This window comes from Cricetulus griseus, chromosome 5, assembly GCF_003668045.3.
Source record: "Cricetulus griseus strain 17A/GY chromosome 5, alternate assembly CriGri-PICRH-1.0, whole genome shotgun sequence".
Classification (NCBI taxonomy): domain Eukaryota; kingdom Metazoa; phylum Chordata; class Mammalia; order Rodentia; family Cricetidae; genus Cricetulus; species Cricetulus griseus.
The window spans coordinates 86,353,994-86,371,293 of NC_048598.1; the positions used below are offsets into that span (position 1 = coordinate 86,353,994).

The window sequence follows — 17,300 nt, forward strand, 5'->3', positions numbered from 1 at the left end:
TTCACTTGTTCACAATAACTGTCAGTGAATGAAAAGATGTTACCCAAAGAGAAGTATCTACACTTTTCAGTCACTTACTTTTCTGAAATAAAATTGTTTGGCTCTAAAGAACCAACTGAAACTACAATCCTCTCCTGTGTGTATAAACATATCACAACAGAGATCAGGTAAAGCTGATCCACCAAAGACGGCCCTCTAGGAACATAAAACTCAGCCAGAAAGAAACACACTGCATTTAGACAGGTACAGACATGATGTTAATGACCACAAGAACAGGCATTGTAGTTGTATGGACAAGATATGGAAGTTTGTATTATCCCCTCAATAAAACTCAAGTGGCAATGTCCATATTTTACTTAAAACTGGAAATTAAATTGAGAGAGGAAAAAAGATAAGGTCTGAGAATATTTATATTAGTGGTGTGTTAGTGAAGGAGATTAGGCTTGTGTGAATAAAAGTTATTGTCATGCAAGTTAATCAGATTTTAAATAAGCTTTCCAGAGTACAATCCCTTTTAGTGATTACATTACCAAGTGCATTGTAATCAGATTTTTGTTAATGCCTACAGGAATCAAAGGTAGACACTCAAGAAGTAAATTAATTATTTTAGTTAATGGCTATGTCAACAGATACCTAGACTACTCAACGCATTTTACCATTTGAAATGGGAGGAAATGGCATCTTTGCCCCCTTCTTTCACATATATACATACTTTGATCATGTTTAGCCCCCCAATTTTCCTATCTTATCCCCCTCATATTCTCATCTAATCAATTCTTCCCAACAAGCCCCAGCCCTACTTTTAGGCCAGCACCACTGTTGTCAGAGCATGACCCACTGCATTTAACTGGGGATGCTGGCACTAGCATGGGCATGTTGTTATCTACTTGAGCAAGAACTACTTTCCAGTGGCCACACAACTGAGCGGTGAGTCATCTCCTACAGCAACCACTAACTGCCTCTATCCTATGGGAGACAGGGGGGCCTCATGACTCTCTTTCCCCACTAAGTCATCGCATAATGCCAGTATCAATATCCATCACAAACCTTACAACAAAGCTTAATAAAATATCCTAAAAATATATCATTTAAAATCATGGCACACAAGAATGAAGCCACAAAAGAATCTATTACTCCGAATGCAATGCACACGTGTTCTTTTAAAGGGAACTACAAAGTTAGGATGCAATGCTGTTATTGTCCCTGTAGTTCACGTAGTTTCTTACTCAGTGAGGACTAAGTACTATCTGAATATTCAAAATTAATAAACCTAGAAAATACTACTAGTTGCATTCTGACACCATGGGAGCTGTGTTCACTCTTATCTATTAACTGTTTATGTGAGCACTTTAATGTACCAAGCCTGTTAACCACAACTGTTCCAACAGATACTACTCTAAGCACTGAATTTTTTTTAATATATAATTTATTTTCATTTTATATTAGTTGGAGTTTGGCCTGAATGCATGTCTGTGTGATGGTGTCAGATGCCCAGGAGCTGGAGTTACAGACAGGTGTGAACTACCATGTGGTAGTTCACATCGAACCCAGATCCCCTGGAAGAGCAGCCAAGTGCTTTTAACCAATGTCTTCATCCTCGAACTGAATTTTCAAAGCATTTATATTTGCTGAATGTTTGAATCTTGAGACACACAAAATCAGTATATAACTGAATTACATGCTAAAATAATCAGCGGAATGGCTGTATAATACTTAATCACTTAGTTAAATGTTTTCATTAAATAAAAATAACCTTCAAAGCAGGGCAGTGGTGGCACACACCTTTAATCCCAGCTCTCAGAAGGCAGAGGCAGGTGGATCTCCTGTGAGTTCAAGGCCAATCTGGTCTGTAGAGTTCCAGGAAAAGGTCCAAAATTACTCACAGAAACCCTGTCTCAAAAAACCAAACCAAACCAAACCAAAGCAAAAAACAACAACCTCCAGAAGTTAACATCTGAGCTAGGCATGATGGCACACTGTAAGCCTAGCACTTACCTTAAATTGAGGGGGAGGCTCATCAGTATGAGGGCAGCCTGGGCTCCATAGAGAGACCCTGTCTCAAGAAGAAATCCCACCAGCCAAGAGTATTTAACTCAGTCTCTGACAGCCTACATAACCTGTACCCACAATTGCTCTTCACATCTGGCCAGATTTACTTCCCTTGTTCTTGTTTTCATCTTTAAATACCATATACAGATCTCAAGTCTACACTGAATTTCCAAATGTACTAGTATCTTTGCTAATCTAAATATACAATGTGAGTGTGTGTGCTCTCACCTGTGTATCTCTATCCAACAGCGTCTCTAGTGCATGAGACTCAGTCCACGAGTTGCTTGCTAATCAGAAAGAAGACCCTGTGGGTATTTACCTTTGTTCTTGCGCCTATTGCAGGTATCCAACAACATCTTCTCAGTGATGGTTTCTACTGCAGGGGGTGATGAAGAACTCAGGGACGAGCTGTCATCTTCAAACCACAACTTTAAAAACAAAATTACCCAGGTCAACAAAAATGGTTAAATCCAGCAATCTGTGCCTATAAAACTGGCTAAATTAGGTCCTAGAAATAGATGCAACAAAAACCTGCTGGGCTTCTACTAAAGACAAATTACCTCAGGAACGTCAAAGGGAACCTCCTGGTTGCTGGTTTTCAGGATTTCTGCTAACAGTTGCAATGTCCTCTCACGAGGGATAACGTTTTCTTCCTGCATTTTATTCCAGACAGTATCAGCTCGCTGCCAGTCACTATTCATTTCTGTAGAATTTGATTAATCAAAAGTCAATGGCTATGCTAAGCAGAACTTTATGTTCAAGAAGGCATTATTCCAAATGCTGTTGTCAGGGAAATGAAACATTAGTGACTGTAGCTCACAGATGAGGAGACTTTTCTGTGTATCTTTCTAGTTATGAGACACAGAAATACTTTCTCTGACAAAACAAACAGAAACTAAACAAAAACAAAAATAGTAACAAACTACCCCCAGGCTTTTATCCAAAGCTTTGAAAATCATGTTGATAAATGTTTGTTTTTAAAGTAACTGAAAAATTGCTCAATATGAAAATCAAAATCAGAAGCAACTGCCTTGGGAACACCCATGGCTCTGACACCATTAGGAATGCTCTGGCAAATGGCTCTTTTCTTGCAAAGTGACAAACGTCCAGGTGCTTTGACTTGGGCGAGGAAAGATGACTATCTGCATCTCCCCTGCTGCTAAAAGATCTCTGTCCAGTGTTTTGCATTTCTTATGGCAACTGAATAAGTCTTAGGGTGGCAAGGATTCTCTTGTAAAGGAAACAGGCAGATGCCTTTGTACTAACTAGTAAGCTAATTATTTCTATGTGGTGATGCCCAGTTTCCACAAATAGCAAGGATGACAGGCCTGCTTTAGATGTCCTTTTATTGGAACTGTATATAAGAAACATTAGGGAGGTGAGCTTTAGCACAACCTTTCTATTTCTTACAAGAGAGGGAAATTATCACCACTAAAGTGAGTGGCATTCCCCTGGACAGTCTCTCCAAATCCTGCCCTCCAGAAAGAAAAGCTAAGTTTTTTCACAGCTAGTGACTTCTAGAAGTACAAACTATAATACACTCAATTCGAGATCAGCAAGAAAGAAAAAGAGGAAAGGTAAGCAGGGTTATCTTCATAGATCACACGTGGGCTGCAACCCCTGTTCTTAAGTAATGGAAATCACCCTAAGGTTTAGTGATTTTATACACACTCAATCATAAAGTCAATCTAACTAACATAAACCTTACACTTACTATTAGTTTTTAAAGCAATATTCTTATAATTATGGCTCCCCTTTATTAAAATCTCCTGCTTTAATGTAAAACCTAAGTATTACAAAATTTTAAAACTTGAGTTACCAAAAACCCAAGTCCAAGACTCTTTACTGTGTAGAAAGAAACACACAGAGCAGCTCCTATATGACAAAGGCCGAGCAACAGAAGGGAGGCTTTCGGGGCCAAGGCAGCCGGGCTGTGTGCTTGGGACACAAATACTGTAAGCAATGAAGAAAAGATGGGTGGATGAATTACAGCTATATGCCATAAAGACTAAGAACCATTAGAGATAATTTCCTTCTTTTAAAAAAGGCAAAATGGTTGAGCTGGGTATGGTGGCTCATGCCTTTAATCCCAGCACTTGAAGGAGGCAGAGGCACAGGCCAGCCTGGTCTACAGAGTGAGTTCAGGACAGCCAGGGCTACAGGGAAACCCTGTCTAGAAAAACAAAAAAATGCACCTCAAAAAAAGGAGGGTAATGGAGAGACAACAATGGCTGACAGCAATCAGGAGCAGAGACCTGAGCCTAGCTATAACTTTAGCTCTAGGACAGGGACATACACACTGGACACAGACACAGACGCAGACACACACGAGTGAAAATAAAGATTTTTTTTTTTAAAAGGGCACAAAATAACATAAAAATGGACTTTACTATGTAAAATCAAAGCATTTCAAAACACAGATGGTAATTAACATAATATAATATGAATAGCCCAGTAAATAAGAGGGAAAAAAAAACATGGAAATTCAATCAAATCATAATACAACCCAAAATTCTAAGGAAAAAAAAAAGTCAAATCAAATCTGTTGCTGTGTGCAAACTCTAACAAGAATGTCAGAACACGCCTTTCTTGATTTAAAAAAAAAAAAAAAAAAAAAAAACAACTTCCTGACATCAGGGATCACATCTGTAATTCAAATCTGCAATTAAACAGTCACAAATCTAGGATGGGACCAGGGGATGGACTCTCAGGCCTGGATCTCACAGGCCCTTCTTCAAAAAACAAGGGCACGAACTACAATGAATGACCTTGAAGAAGTTTGTCTAGAGAAAGTATTGACAAGCCAGTGAAGTTTCCGGAATAAATCAAACTGTGGTACTACATTCCTGGGGACCTGGGTATTTCTAAGTCACTAAACTGAGAGATGAAGAACTCTAGTTCAGGGCTCAAACTCTAAAGCCAAAAACAGCTGGTAAACTACTTCAAATACCTGGGATTCAGTCACATGGAAATTAAAGGACAAACCAAGATTTAGGTACAAAAAAAAAAAACTAGTATATTAGTACTTACAAATGATTAAAATGATGTAATTAAGCCAGCAGTAGTGGCACACACTTTTAATCCCAGCACTTGGGAGGCAGAGGCAGGAGGATCTCTGTGAGTTCGAGGTCTATAGAGTGAGTTCCAGAACAGGCTCCAGAGCTGCACCGATAGCTCCTGTTTCGAGAAACCAAAACGAAAAAAGAAAAAAAAAAAAAGGCTCATATTAAATAATACTTTTTATAACAGGCGGTGGTGGTGCACGCCTTTAATCCCAGCACTTGGGAGACAGAGACAAATGGATCTCTGAGTTTGCAGCTAGCCTATCAATAGAGTGACTTCCAGAATATCCAGGAGTACAGAGAAACCCTGTCTTGAAAAATAAAAACAAAACAAACACACACATATATGTATACACACATATGTATTTGCACAACACACACATACACACACAGTTTTTTTTTCTTTTTTCTTTTTTTCCCCCGAGACAGGGTTTCTCTGAGGCTTTGAGGCTGTCCTGAAACAAGCTCTTGTAAACCAGGCTGGTCTCGAACTCACAGAGATCCTCCTGCCTCTGCCTCCCAAGTGCTGGGATTAAAGGCGTGCGCCACCAACACCCAGCATACACAGAGTTTTTACACAGATGTGCAGGTTCCCACAAGACCCTGAGTGCCTGTGAGTATGTTCACAGCCATTACAGGAGTGACTGGGAAAGCTACTTCAGGATTTACATAAAACAGGAGCAAAAAGACATAAAACAGGAACAAAAAGACAGCGATCCTCAAAACATCCCATTAATATTAAATTCTGTGGCTTTTTAGTTCCCTTTTTCTGTGCTGAGTTGGCTTAAAAGGTTTAGAAAACATTTCATTGTGTAACATACAGGTGCTCACTGAGCTGAGCAAGGGGAGGCTGGCTTTTCAGACAGCAAGGAACCACCCCAACCACAAGCACAACCAAACCAACCAGAAGAAAACAAAAGCAGGCGGAGCAGCCATTTCAAACACTCTTCCCTTGTCACCTTACCCTGTCACACTAACTGGCCACTCTCTCATTTTCATTTATCTCTGCTCTGTGTCTATGTCTTTCTCCTGATTTCTTAGAAGGTAAAATAATTCAGTTTTGGTTTGGCAGCATGTTTCACCAGCGCGAGTAACTTCATTTTGATTTGGTCTCTCAGGCCTGGGGCAGAACACTAGTGTGAACTAATGGCCTCCTACACAACTCCAAAGGACAACAACAACATTGAAGAGACGTGGGACCATTTTATGAACCCACTGGACTCACACTCAAGGTACCACTCACTAAGCACTGCTTACCTTTCCACAGGACCAGACATCATCATACATGTCCCATGCTCCCGGTACTATTTTGAGTGTTAGGATGCCCTCATTTTTAAGAAGGAAAAGTATGGAAAAGGAATCTTTTTTCATACCCATCCATCCCTTGCTTACACAGGCAGGATGTGCCAGGGAACACAGAGGTCTCCAGTGTGGTTGACGTGTATGACACATGGATATGTCACCTACCCTTCTGGGCTCCAGGAGCACAGAAGAAAACGACTGAGCCTGGGGCCTTTACCTTCTCATTACTGCAGCAAGGAAGTCAGTTTTATAAACATTACAGAGCATCTAGTGATACAGTGTCATGTTCTGCAGGAAGGCTCAGCCAGCCTTCACCTGGGCCCATGTTGAAGACTCACATTTGACAATCCCTCAGACTTCTTCAAAGCCCAACATCCTTCCCTGCTGTGGCCTCTGCAGACTGGAGGGCCAACAGGAGGCGTGCCATCCATCACTTACTGTGTAGTCTGAGTAAGTTGTAGTACATCTGGTCTCTATCACACTCAAACAGCTTCTCGGTCAGCTCCACTAACTTTTCAAGAGTTTCAACCTTAAAAAGAATAACACATAGATTTGCACTGTGTAAAAGGTTTTTTTTTCTTTTTTACAGTTAACACAAGCAGCAGAATGACCCTTTGAATGTTATCCACAGGCTAACTCTACCAACATAGCAGTCAGGGTGGGTGTGCCTGCCTAACACCACAGAGCTGCGCTAAAAACCAAATCACTCATGATGTGAATATTTTACTATAGTAACAAGGTGTTTTCAAGTTTAAAATCAAACAACACAACTGAGTAACTAAGTTAGAAGACTCTGCAGAGAGTATCTTGATGACATACAGAACCTGAGGCAGGTTACAGTGGAGCTCATGCAGGGGAACAACCCTGACAGCATGCCAGGGCTTTGCCTCTGCACAATATGAACAGATGTAGTGAGCTTGGAGGAAAGGTACCTCCTCCTGCCACAACACACTGTACACTGCCTGCTGGCTCACACCAAGTAGAGGAAGTCAGGTGAAAACCTCTAGGGCCCAGACCAACACTCCTGGGACTTGTAATGTACCCCAAGAACACAAAATATGCTGTCACTTATTTGGAGAGGCACTAAGGGAACACTGTGTCCACAAGGACATCTTGTGAATTCCCAAATGCTGATACTTGCTTACTTCTGAGTTTTAAGTGCTTCAGACATCAGGCATCAATACCAACCTGATTAGCGGTAATACATCTGTCACAAAACCACTGAAGTCTTGCAGGTCGAGCTCTAATGCCTGGAGTCTGAAAAACAGAACCACCACACAACACGTAAGCCTCCAAGTAATTCTCCCCTGAAGACAGCTTTTTCCTCTAAGGAGCTCACTGCCACATTCATGCTAATGGAAACTTACAGCAGGATCCCACAGTTACCAAAGACGTCTAGAAGACTCGGGTTATTTCAAGATGCTCCTTCACAGCTCAATATTCATTCTCTAATCTTCGTGTTTTATGTTTATCTGATTGTTTTGGTACTGGGGATTAAACCCAGGGCCTTGCATGTCATTCCAAAAATCTTTAAATACTAAAATGATTACACTTTATTTAGTTCAGGAGGAAGTAATTAACTAAATGAACCCAACACCTTGGCACACATGTGGTCACCCCCACAACACGTGACCTTGTACCTCCCTCCACTCACTCACTCACTCACTCACTCACTCACTCACTCACTCACTTCAACATCCCAACAGATCCAACAGAAAAAAATCACTAATTTGCTATGTAGAATCGTAAATCTTAATTAAAAAAAAAAAAAAACCTCAATGTTAGCTCTCAATGTTAGAAGAAACATGTTTTGATAAAAGTACCAATCACTGGATGTGCTGCCTAGCAGCTAATACTACTGAGCACTTAACACTAGTTTAGTCTTGGCTTATTCAATAACTGAGATGTATATTAGTTATACACTCAATTAGGGATTCTGAAGGCTTAGTCAGTAAATCTGGCTTCAAGCACTTATTTCACAATGTTGGGTACTGGAATAAAAGGCAAACCATTTCACCATAATTCCAAGGATTTGTACCTGTAATGATAGCATTTGCATCATCTGTAAGAGGGTTTCACCACAGAACACCTCATTTCAGTCATAGCATCAAGATAAGACAACCACATACTCATCTGCCCTGGCTGCGTGCCAGCCTAGGGAAGGTACCGTGCCTGCTCTCTCCAGTGTGGCTGCTGAAGCCAGGTGTTCCCAGAATGCCAGGGCTTGTTTATAAACCCCAGGACTATTGGTAGTTTCAGACCGGGGTATTGCTCTGTTGCCCTGGTTGCCCTCTAGACTCAAGCATTCCTCCTCCCTCAGCCTCTCCAGCAGCCGACCACAGGAGCACACCACCACACGATGCTCCATGAAGAGCTGATGTAAAAAGTACCTTTTTTTGTTTGTTTGTTTTTGTTTGTATTTTTGAGACAGGATTTCTCTGTGTAGCTTTGGAGCCTATCCTGGCACTTGCTCTGGAGACCAGGCTGGCCTGGAACTCACAGAGATCTGGCTGCCTCTGCCTCCCGAGTGCTAGGATTAAAGGCGTGCACCACCAACGCCTGGCAAAAAGTAGCATCTTGCAGGCTGGGTTGCAGGACAGAAACTGCTATCGTTTAACTTGTGTGCTCTCATTTTAAGCATCTGTATTCTGGGGTCTAAAAAAATCACATGCTAAAGTAAACTGACCATTGGAACACACTTTCAAATATTAACCTTTACATCCAGCATGGATTGTATTCAAGGATTCTCTCATATCTACTTTGCCACATACGTCTTAACAAATATGAAATTAACATCAATGTACACAGAAAGCCCTTGAAAGAGAACAAATAATCCTCTTTAGAACATGGAAAATGCAAGGGCTACACTCACTTACAACTTCCAGTGTTATTACTGGTCTAAATCCACAAGATCTGAACAGCAAGACGTCGAGCTAACTCCTCCTGTTCGGGGCTGACTAATCCCTGCACTGGCAGGACAGCTGACTTACATGCTACATCTCCCTGTATGCTTCATTTTGAAATTGAGAACTGTTTTCATATACAAACCTCAATCATCAAAAGAACATCTAGGTCAGATTAACTAAATCTCCCAGGCTGCTGGAACAGCCAGTGCTTCTGGCTTATCTCTGAGCATCTTACTGAAGTTTAAACACCGAAGTTGAAAGCAGCAATAGAAAACGTGCAGTGAAACGTGGGGAAGAACCAAATTCTAATTGCGACCTTAACTGTAACATCAAAGGGCAGCTAATGCACATTAAAATAATGAGGTAACCTTTAGTTCTTTCCGGTTTTCCTTATATGTAATTTATTCAATGGGCGGTGAGTTTTTCTAATAAAGTCTGCCATGTTTGTTTCCACCCAAATTCCTGGGCAGCAAAGCACAGTTTCTGCGGTTCTAATGCAACGCTGAGCTCAACCTCATAGGCAGAAAGTAAAACAAAAATCAACCTTTATTTCATATGGACTTGTGTTAGACTGACACAGGACATTTTTACTTTCTTTGGTTTTTCTTGCCCATACCAACCGAATGGTGAAAGAAAACTGGCTTCAATGAAGCACATTCCATGGCCATGCCCTCTAGCCAGTGCAGTAGAAAGCAAAATTACACACACAGGACTCCCCAGAAGCCAACTTAACTCTGTACCCTGACATCCAAGCTAGACATGGGGGTGGGGAATGGTAGGCACCTGGGCACTTGGGGAGCCTTCTAGCCTTTGTCCCTTTCTCTAGAAATTAAGATATGTACTTAAGATCAATCAGGTGAACAAATCAGATGGACAATCGACTCTCAACAGCCATGGTCCGCTTCACTGGGTGTTACAGGTGACAGTAAGAAAGGACTGACTTATCAGGAGAACTGCCATATTGTGAGACTCTGGAAGCTACAGAGAATACTAGCTTTAAAATCAGCACAGTGTACATAGCATCGAACTCTGGCCCTATTAAGGGAAGCAAACTGGGATAAAATTTTTATTTTCATTAAAGAACGAAGAGTAACGAAGACCAAACTAGAATCCAAACTTTAGTGTTAAACCTGAAGCCACCAAAATGAGAGTCCCCATGCAGGGGACAGTAAAATGACCTTGGTTTCAATAAAATGGAAGGGAACAACATGAGCAGAAGGGTAAACAAAGAAACTTTGGAGGAAGTTGTCTGGATAATTCCAAAGTTGGGGGTGGTGTGTGTGGTGTGCATGGGGACAAGATAGTGCTAGAGAAGCTACAGGAAATGGGAACTGTCCTGACTTCAAACTCCATGGTCACCACTACCCATTTCTCAGAGTGGTTCTGAGGCCCGTCAAAGAGAGTGACAAAGCCCCAGCTGTTGTTACACTGCCTAAAGCTGGTGATGCTGGCTTCAGTCCCGGGGAAAGAGGTTACACAGAGTGCCGGCCATGACAAACGCTCACAGCGCACTCCAACAGACAGCAAAGGATGAAGATAAACGGCAGCCTTTTACAGGGGAACCTTTAAGAGCTATGTAAAATTTCATATATTATGTAACCTTCCCTGCTTGTATATGTCATCTCTCACTGGATATAATTTCCAGTCTTGAAACAAGTGAATCATATAAAACACACTTTATTATTTTATGCTCTGTAACATGCCAGTGCTGGATGGAAAGCAAAGTACTTAAACTGTAGGCAAAAGGATGAAGTAACATTTTGTTTTTCTCTTTACAGAGAACTACCATCTTATTTGACCATAATTTCTAAAAAGGAATGTTATGCTAAAATTTGGAGGCCCTGGTTTCTACTCAAATCGATAACATGATGAATCAGAAAGGGGGTGGGGGTTTCACACAACTCTGTCTTAATTAACTCACTGCCAAGAAACCATCTGGAGAAAATGGTCTGAAAACTGAAGATGCCAGATGTGCAGATATAAACGACAACTGGTCAAGGAGTGAAAATTTTTTTCTCGAGGAAGAAACAAATCAATTCTATTTCATTTACACAATGGAACATTGTGGTCATTAAAATGCTTATAGACGCCTTTAATGAATTTCATGCAGGGAAATGAAGGAATAGTTGATTATAGTGAAGGAGTGTAAGATACATGAACCCATTAATTCCAATTATACATAAATGAAATAAGTCAGTGAAATAAAAGGACAGAAAGGCCACAAACATGACTAGATGACTAAGTATTTAAATTGAGTCTTTATACTTGACTGATTTTAAAATAAGACCTATAAGTTATACCTGGTTCTTCCTATATACAGAGCATTCTGGGGCAGGAAATACTGTTTCTAGCAAAGTACACAATATACTTCACCAACTTTATTTTTCGATATGACCAAGTAGGGTGTAACATGTTCTAAATGGTATAGTGCACACCAGAATGTTTCCTAAGAATGCTGGAAGTGGAGTCTACAGTGGATGAGTTGGTAAAATCCACAAGAGTTCATCACAGGAAGGTCATGGAGAGAACACAGTGACACTGAGTGAGTATTGAACGGTGCACTGACACCCGAGGGATGACACATTCACATACCTTATATTAAGCATCACACTGAAATCATGTAGAACAAAGGAGACAAAACAATCCCTACCTTTGATGGGCAAAGAGAATTAATATTATTGATCACTTACTATAATTCAGGAAATATGCAAGCTGCTTTACACACATGATGTGACTTGAGTCTTAAAGACAGATATTACATTCCCTCTTGTAGATGAGGCAGCTTAAGAAAGTTTAATACATGACAAAAGGAAACTCACTCTTATGCCTCTGGCTTTTTTTTTTTTTTTTTTTTTTAAATTAGGTCCTGCTTACACTGGGGGTGTGGGGTACACACTGGCCTCAGTAAGTGGCCAATGGACAGTGCCACACACAGCAGTAGACCTGGAAGGCAGGCTGTACTTCCACCTTCACATCTACTGAGACCAGTTTCTAGACAACACAAATTATCTATTTGAGCGTTAGAAGTACTGTCTAAGACACTGACAGGAATGTAGACAGACAAGACAGAGAAAACTGAACAAAGTTCTGAATTAATTTCACAATCTCCTGCACTACATTTTTTTCTTCTTTAAAAACATTTGAAAATATAAACCAGGCACGGAGGCCCACACCTTTAATCCCAGTGCTTGGGAGGCAGAGGCAGAGGCAGAGGCAGAGGCAGAGAGGCAGAGAGAGGCAGAGAGGCAGAGAGGCAGAGAGGCAGAGAGGCAGAGGCAGAGAGGCAGAGGCAGAGGCAGAGCAGAGGCAGAGAGAGCAGAGGCAGAGGCAGAGGCAGAGAGCAGGGCAGAGGCAGAGGCAGAGGCAGAGGCAGAGGCAGGGAGTTCTCTCTGAGTTCCAAAACAGCCTGCTCTACACAGTGAGTTTCAGGAGCCAGAGCAAGATAGTGAGATCCTGCCTTGAAGATACAGTGATGACTTTCTGGGTCATCTACTTAAAAATAAGGAGACCATGAGCCAACCTGGGACCCTGTAAACTTTTAGAAATAAAGACAGGAGTAGCAATTTCTTAGGTGTTCATAAACAGTGGTTTCAGTGACAGGACACCAGTCTTCTTAATGCACCACATCTATTTTCTGGGGAGTGTTTTCTTACTAGATGGAGAATTGTTTGGTAATGAAATTAATCACCACTCACCACATGGGCAGACGTTATGTTAGCTGTTGCCTTATCAATTCCAGTAAGAAAAATTCGAGTAAAGCCCAGATAAAATATACTAATCCCAAAAAGGCCAGGTTTGTCACCTATTTCCTATAAGCTGCTTACCATAGTGGGGACAAAAAAAAAAAAAAAGGAAAAAGAAGAAAGAAAATTTAAATTAAATGCCAAAGCACTGCAGACAGTACTTGTTTGGCTGATTAACTTGTAGACAAGCCTTACAAATAACATGAGCCTGGTCTGCAGTAAATTGAATTTTACTGCTTTAAAGAACAAAGAATGCTTTGGCAAAGAGGATTAGCAACTTTACACCCAGGAAAACCAGTTTAATTTAATTGTTTCACAATTCAAGATGTAATATGCAAATATCATTTTGATATATAACAGTGAATTTAGCAAAGTGAGGAAACAAATTCAATATACAATCCGACTGCTTTTTCTGAACTGTAATTATATACAATAAAGCTGGCCGAGCCACCTCCTCCCATTATTATTGGGATTGAATTCTATTAGCATGAATCAGAACAAGGATAATTAAAGGTTAAAGTTTTTAAATGTATTCCAATTAAGAGTCTAAATAGCTGTACGTTAGAATAGCAAAGTTAAAAATCATACCTCAATGATCTTCTTGGCCTCTTTGTAATTTCCTGTCTGTAGAAAGGCAAAGAAGAGGTCGTACAGCATTGTCATTTCACCTTGTTCATGGCTCACAAAATCCATGGCTAGACAGCAGAGAAGGGGAAAAAAAAACAGATAGATCAAGACACTATCAGGAAATTCTAGATAAGTAAAAAGGAACAAATATGGAGACTAAAAAGATTACAGCTTTATCTAATTTATCATCAGAGTGCTTATCTGATAGCACCTATTGATGGCATTAAATACTGAAGGCTAGTACTAAAGAGAACCAGTGAGCGCTGGATTAACAGCTGTATATAAATCAAGGCAGACCACCAACACGCAGAGCACACATGAAGTTAACAGACGAGCAATATTCCCAAAGGAACAGATAACGAAAACCAGAGGTTTTTCAAATATTTAGAATCACACCCTTTTAGAAGTATGACAGCTCCTCAGGAGATGTTTGTCACATCTCTACATTCAGATTAAAGATGGAAAGGAGAAAGATGGACAGTTACTAACCTTTCTGGATCAAATCAGTCTCTCCTTTCTCTATTAGCTTGCACAAGACATCATGAATCCTGGGTAATACTTTATACTTTTCATGGCAGTCAATGCAGGCTTCAAGAGCAGCAGGTAAATCATCCCTTGGAAAAACAAATTAAGTTGAAGAAAAAGATGTATCTAAATTCGGTCCAGGCTTTCAGAAACAATGTAGACAGATATACAATGAGCAAGGACACTATCAACACCCAACTTTACTTAAGACAAAACCACTAAACCCACATGGAGCAGGCAAGACAGCCCTGTCCTCTACACAGCATTCAGACCCCACTTGACTTTTATTACTTTGCTTCTTAAGAAGTGTTTGGGGAGGGAGGTGGAAAAGGACGAAGGCATCCTCTAATCTGAGTGTGTACAACAGATTTGTATCAGGCTGTCATTTCTAAAACAAGGATTACTGTCACACTGTCTTCTCCATTCCTTTAGGTCCCTTTAGAACCAGACACAATTGCAGACGGGGAGTTTTATGCAGCTCCAAGGCCATGAGCAAGCATTTGGCAACATCATCATAGTATTTTTCATCCCATAGCCTTACTAGGTGAGCAGGAAATAGCCCCAGGTTTCAGAAGTACAAAACCAGTCCCTCCTAGAACTAGGACGATCTTATTCATCAGTGAACTATACAATACTAAACTTTCTGTCTTTAGAAGGTAGCTTTGACGTCATTATAAGTCACTGCACCTTTTAAAATGTGGTACTTAAAAAAAAAAAGAGAGATTTTCACCAAGTCTTTTGTGGGTCTTCAAAAGTACCCTTTCTCTGTGAAGAGTCCATAAGGCCCCAGGAGAGCCAGAGATGTGTGACACAATTCTCCTGGCCAATGCCCTTCTTCTTCGTCTTTTTTTTTTTTTTTTTTTTAAAGAGAAGAGCCAACGCGGCCTCTAGAATCATGGCTTTGCCTGAAGAACAGAGCAAGCAGATGACAGCCCTGGAGCGCATTCCCGGACCTCCCACTCTCAGCCCAAGCACTTAGCTACGTCCTACGCTGTGAGAACACCACTGCTTCCAGGGCAGTTATTTGTTGTAAGAGACTACACATTAAAAAAAAAAAAAGATAGCATGAACTATATTTCTAAAGCAGAGTTGAAGCTCCAACAAGTATACTCTGTGACAACCACTCCTGGAGAGCACAGTCTTCCACATGCCAACAGCTCTCACAGAAGAAAGCCTTTCACAATGTTACTGTTCAAAGCCTTACATTCTATCCATATACAAAGGCTATGGAGCCCTAGATTAGATTAGATTACTATTATACCTAGATTAAGATTTTTAAACTGTGCTGAGAAAGTAAAACAGAGGTGCTCCCTGTAATGGGCTGACTCGTGGGAAATGAACATGCCGTTAAACACCAAGTCCTGTTTACAGAGCATCTTCTGGCACCCCACTGAGTCATTTGAATTTTTGTCATTTGGGGTGAAGACTAAATTACAGGTTAATTTCAAAACCGAAAGTAGATGCTGCAGGCTAGATTACTGTCATATGAAGGAAATGCTATAGTAGCTACCACATATGCTATAAAGCCTCATATAATCGGTATTTTCCCTGGCTCCAGACACAGGCTCAGCTATTGCCTTTCTATAATTCCCATGTACTCATGGGAAACTATGAGCACATCTGTAAGAGGAAAACTAACACATACCACATTTTTTAAACGGCAAGATCTGCTTTTGCAGATTGACCCCCAAACCAGAAGAGCAATGTCTCAACTCTATTTCCCCTACATTAGGTCAAAACTATCAATAAATGAGTGAGTAATTGTTCTGTCAATCAAAGCGACATGTTAATAGTCCTCAGTCTCCAAATACATGCTCCTGGAGATTATACATTCCCAGAACAACAGAAATAGAAAACTGGAAATAATTCATGTATGTTAGTCATTTTAGACACCAATGTTACCGCTCCTAAGGCTGCCGAAAGGATAAATTCAATCTACAAAACACTCCCTACAAATCGGACTGAAGACAGAAATAAACTAAATGATCAGTCAGCTCCTTGCTGTCTCTATTCTCTACATGCACCTTGTGGGTGATGGTGCCACTTAAAACATAAAGGTTTGCATCCTTCATGTCCTTTACATCATCCTCATCCTGATTTTTTTTTTTCCTCTGGGAGATCCTGGAACCGGGTGATAGAAATGAAAAACTTGTACATCCAGGACTCCAGATTTTGACCTTCAACTGAAGAGAGCTGTACTAATGAATGTGGGTTCTTCAGGTTCCCAGTTGGTTTTAATCTTTGCTGACTGAGATCATGTTTCATGTATGTGTGTCACTCCAACACCACTGACCTTAGGTAGAATGAAAACACTAAGAGTGACAAAATACTGAAAGAAAAAAGAAAAGAATTCCTAGACAAAATGTGGACCAGCACACTGCCAGCCAGCATACTGCCAGCCTCCACAACCTAAAGTAATCTATGACTTCCCTTTACATGTGGCAGACCAGAAATGACTGAAAAAAATGTAGTTAAAAGCAATAGTACTTTGGAAAAAAAACATTTTTAGTATGTTAAATCTATATTCAAAAGTTTTCTGTTACTTCAAGTCTATTCTGTCCCTAAGGTTTTTGTATACAATTGTAAAGCCTTTCCACAAAAACCAAATTCCCACCACTGTTTTCACAAACCAAATCTCTCTCTCAGACACACAAATCCACTGCATGACACACTATTATTTCTAAGACAAAAATATATTTACACTATCTTTAAGGACCAGAAACCCTGTTAAAAATATGTTCTGAGGGATCAATCACATAAAATAATTCTAACTAAAACTATATGTTAATAAAAAGCAGTCAATTTTGAAAAGTAGTATTTTGACTAATGCAAACTTACAAGTGTTACCAAATCATATGAAATAAAGATAAAACTAGAGAAAAGATGATTCTGTCATTCTAAATTTTAAGGACACACACAAATTCCTAATAGAGTACACTTCTAGTAAGTAATTTGAAAACTTAAAAGGGTGCATTTATTAACATAATGGCAAATCCAATATTCATTTTTGAGTCTGTCTTTCAATTTTTAAAGAAAATACGGCTAATACATATAAACTACATCAGAACTGAAAAAGCAGTTGTGAT

At 40.2% G+C, this 17,300-nt stretch overlaps 1 protein-coding gene across 3 annotated transcripts in view; it reads right to left on the reverse strand.

The window, feature by feature from the left end:
- Positions 1-17,300, reverse strand: part of Lrpprc (leucine rich pentatricopeptide repeat containing) — an 80,261-nt gene that overhangs the window by 17,951 nt on the left and 45,010 nt on the right. For all 3 annotated transcript variants that reach the window (XM_035444917.1, XM_035444916.1, XM_027417943.2), the window contains exons 24-29: positions 14,179-14,303; positions 13,651-13,757; positions 7,602-7,670; positions 6,852-6,942; positions 2,610-2,752; positions 2,369-2,477 (exon numbers count right to left, since the gene is read on the reverse strand). In XM_035444917.1, coding sequence (XP_035300808.1) covers positions 2,369-2,477; positions 2,610-2,752; positions 6,852-6,942; positions 7,602-7,670; positions 13,651-13,757; positions 14,179-14,303 — 644 coding nt within the window. The remainder of the gene's footprint in view (positions 1-2,368; positions 2,478-2,609; positions 2,753-6,851; positions 6,943-7,601; positions 7,671-13,650; positions 13,758-14,178; positions 14,304-17,300) is intronic.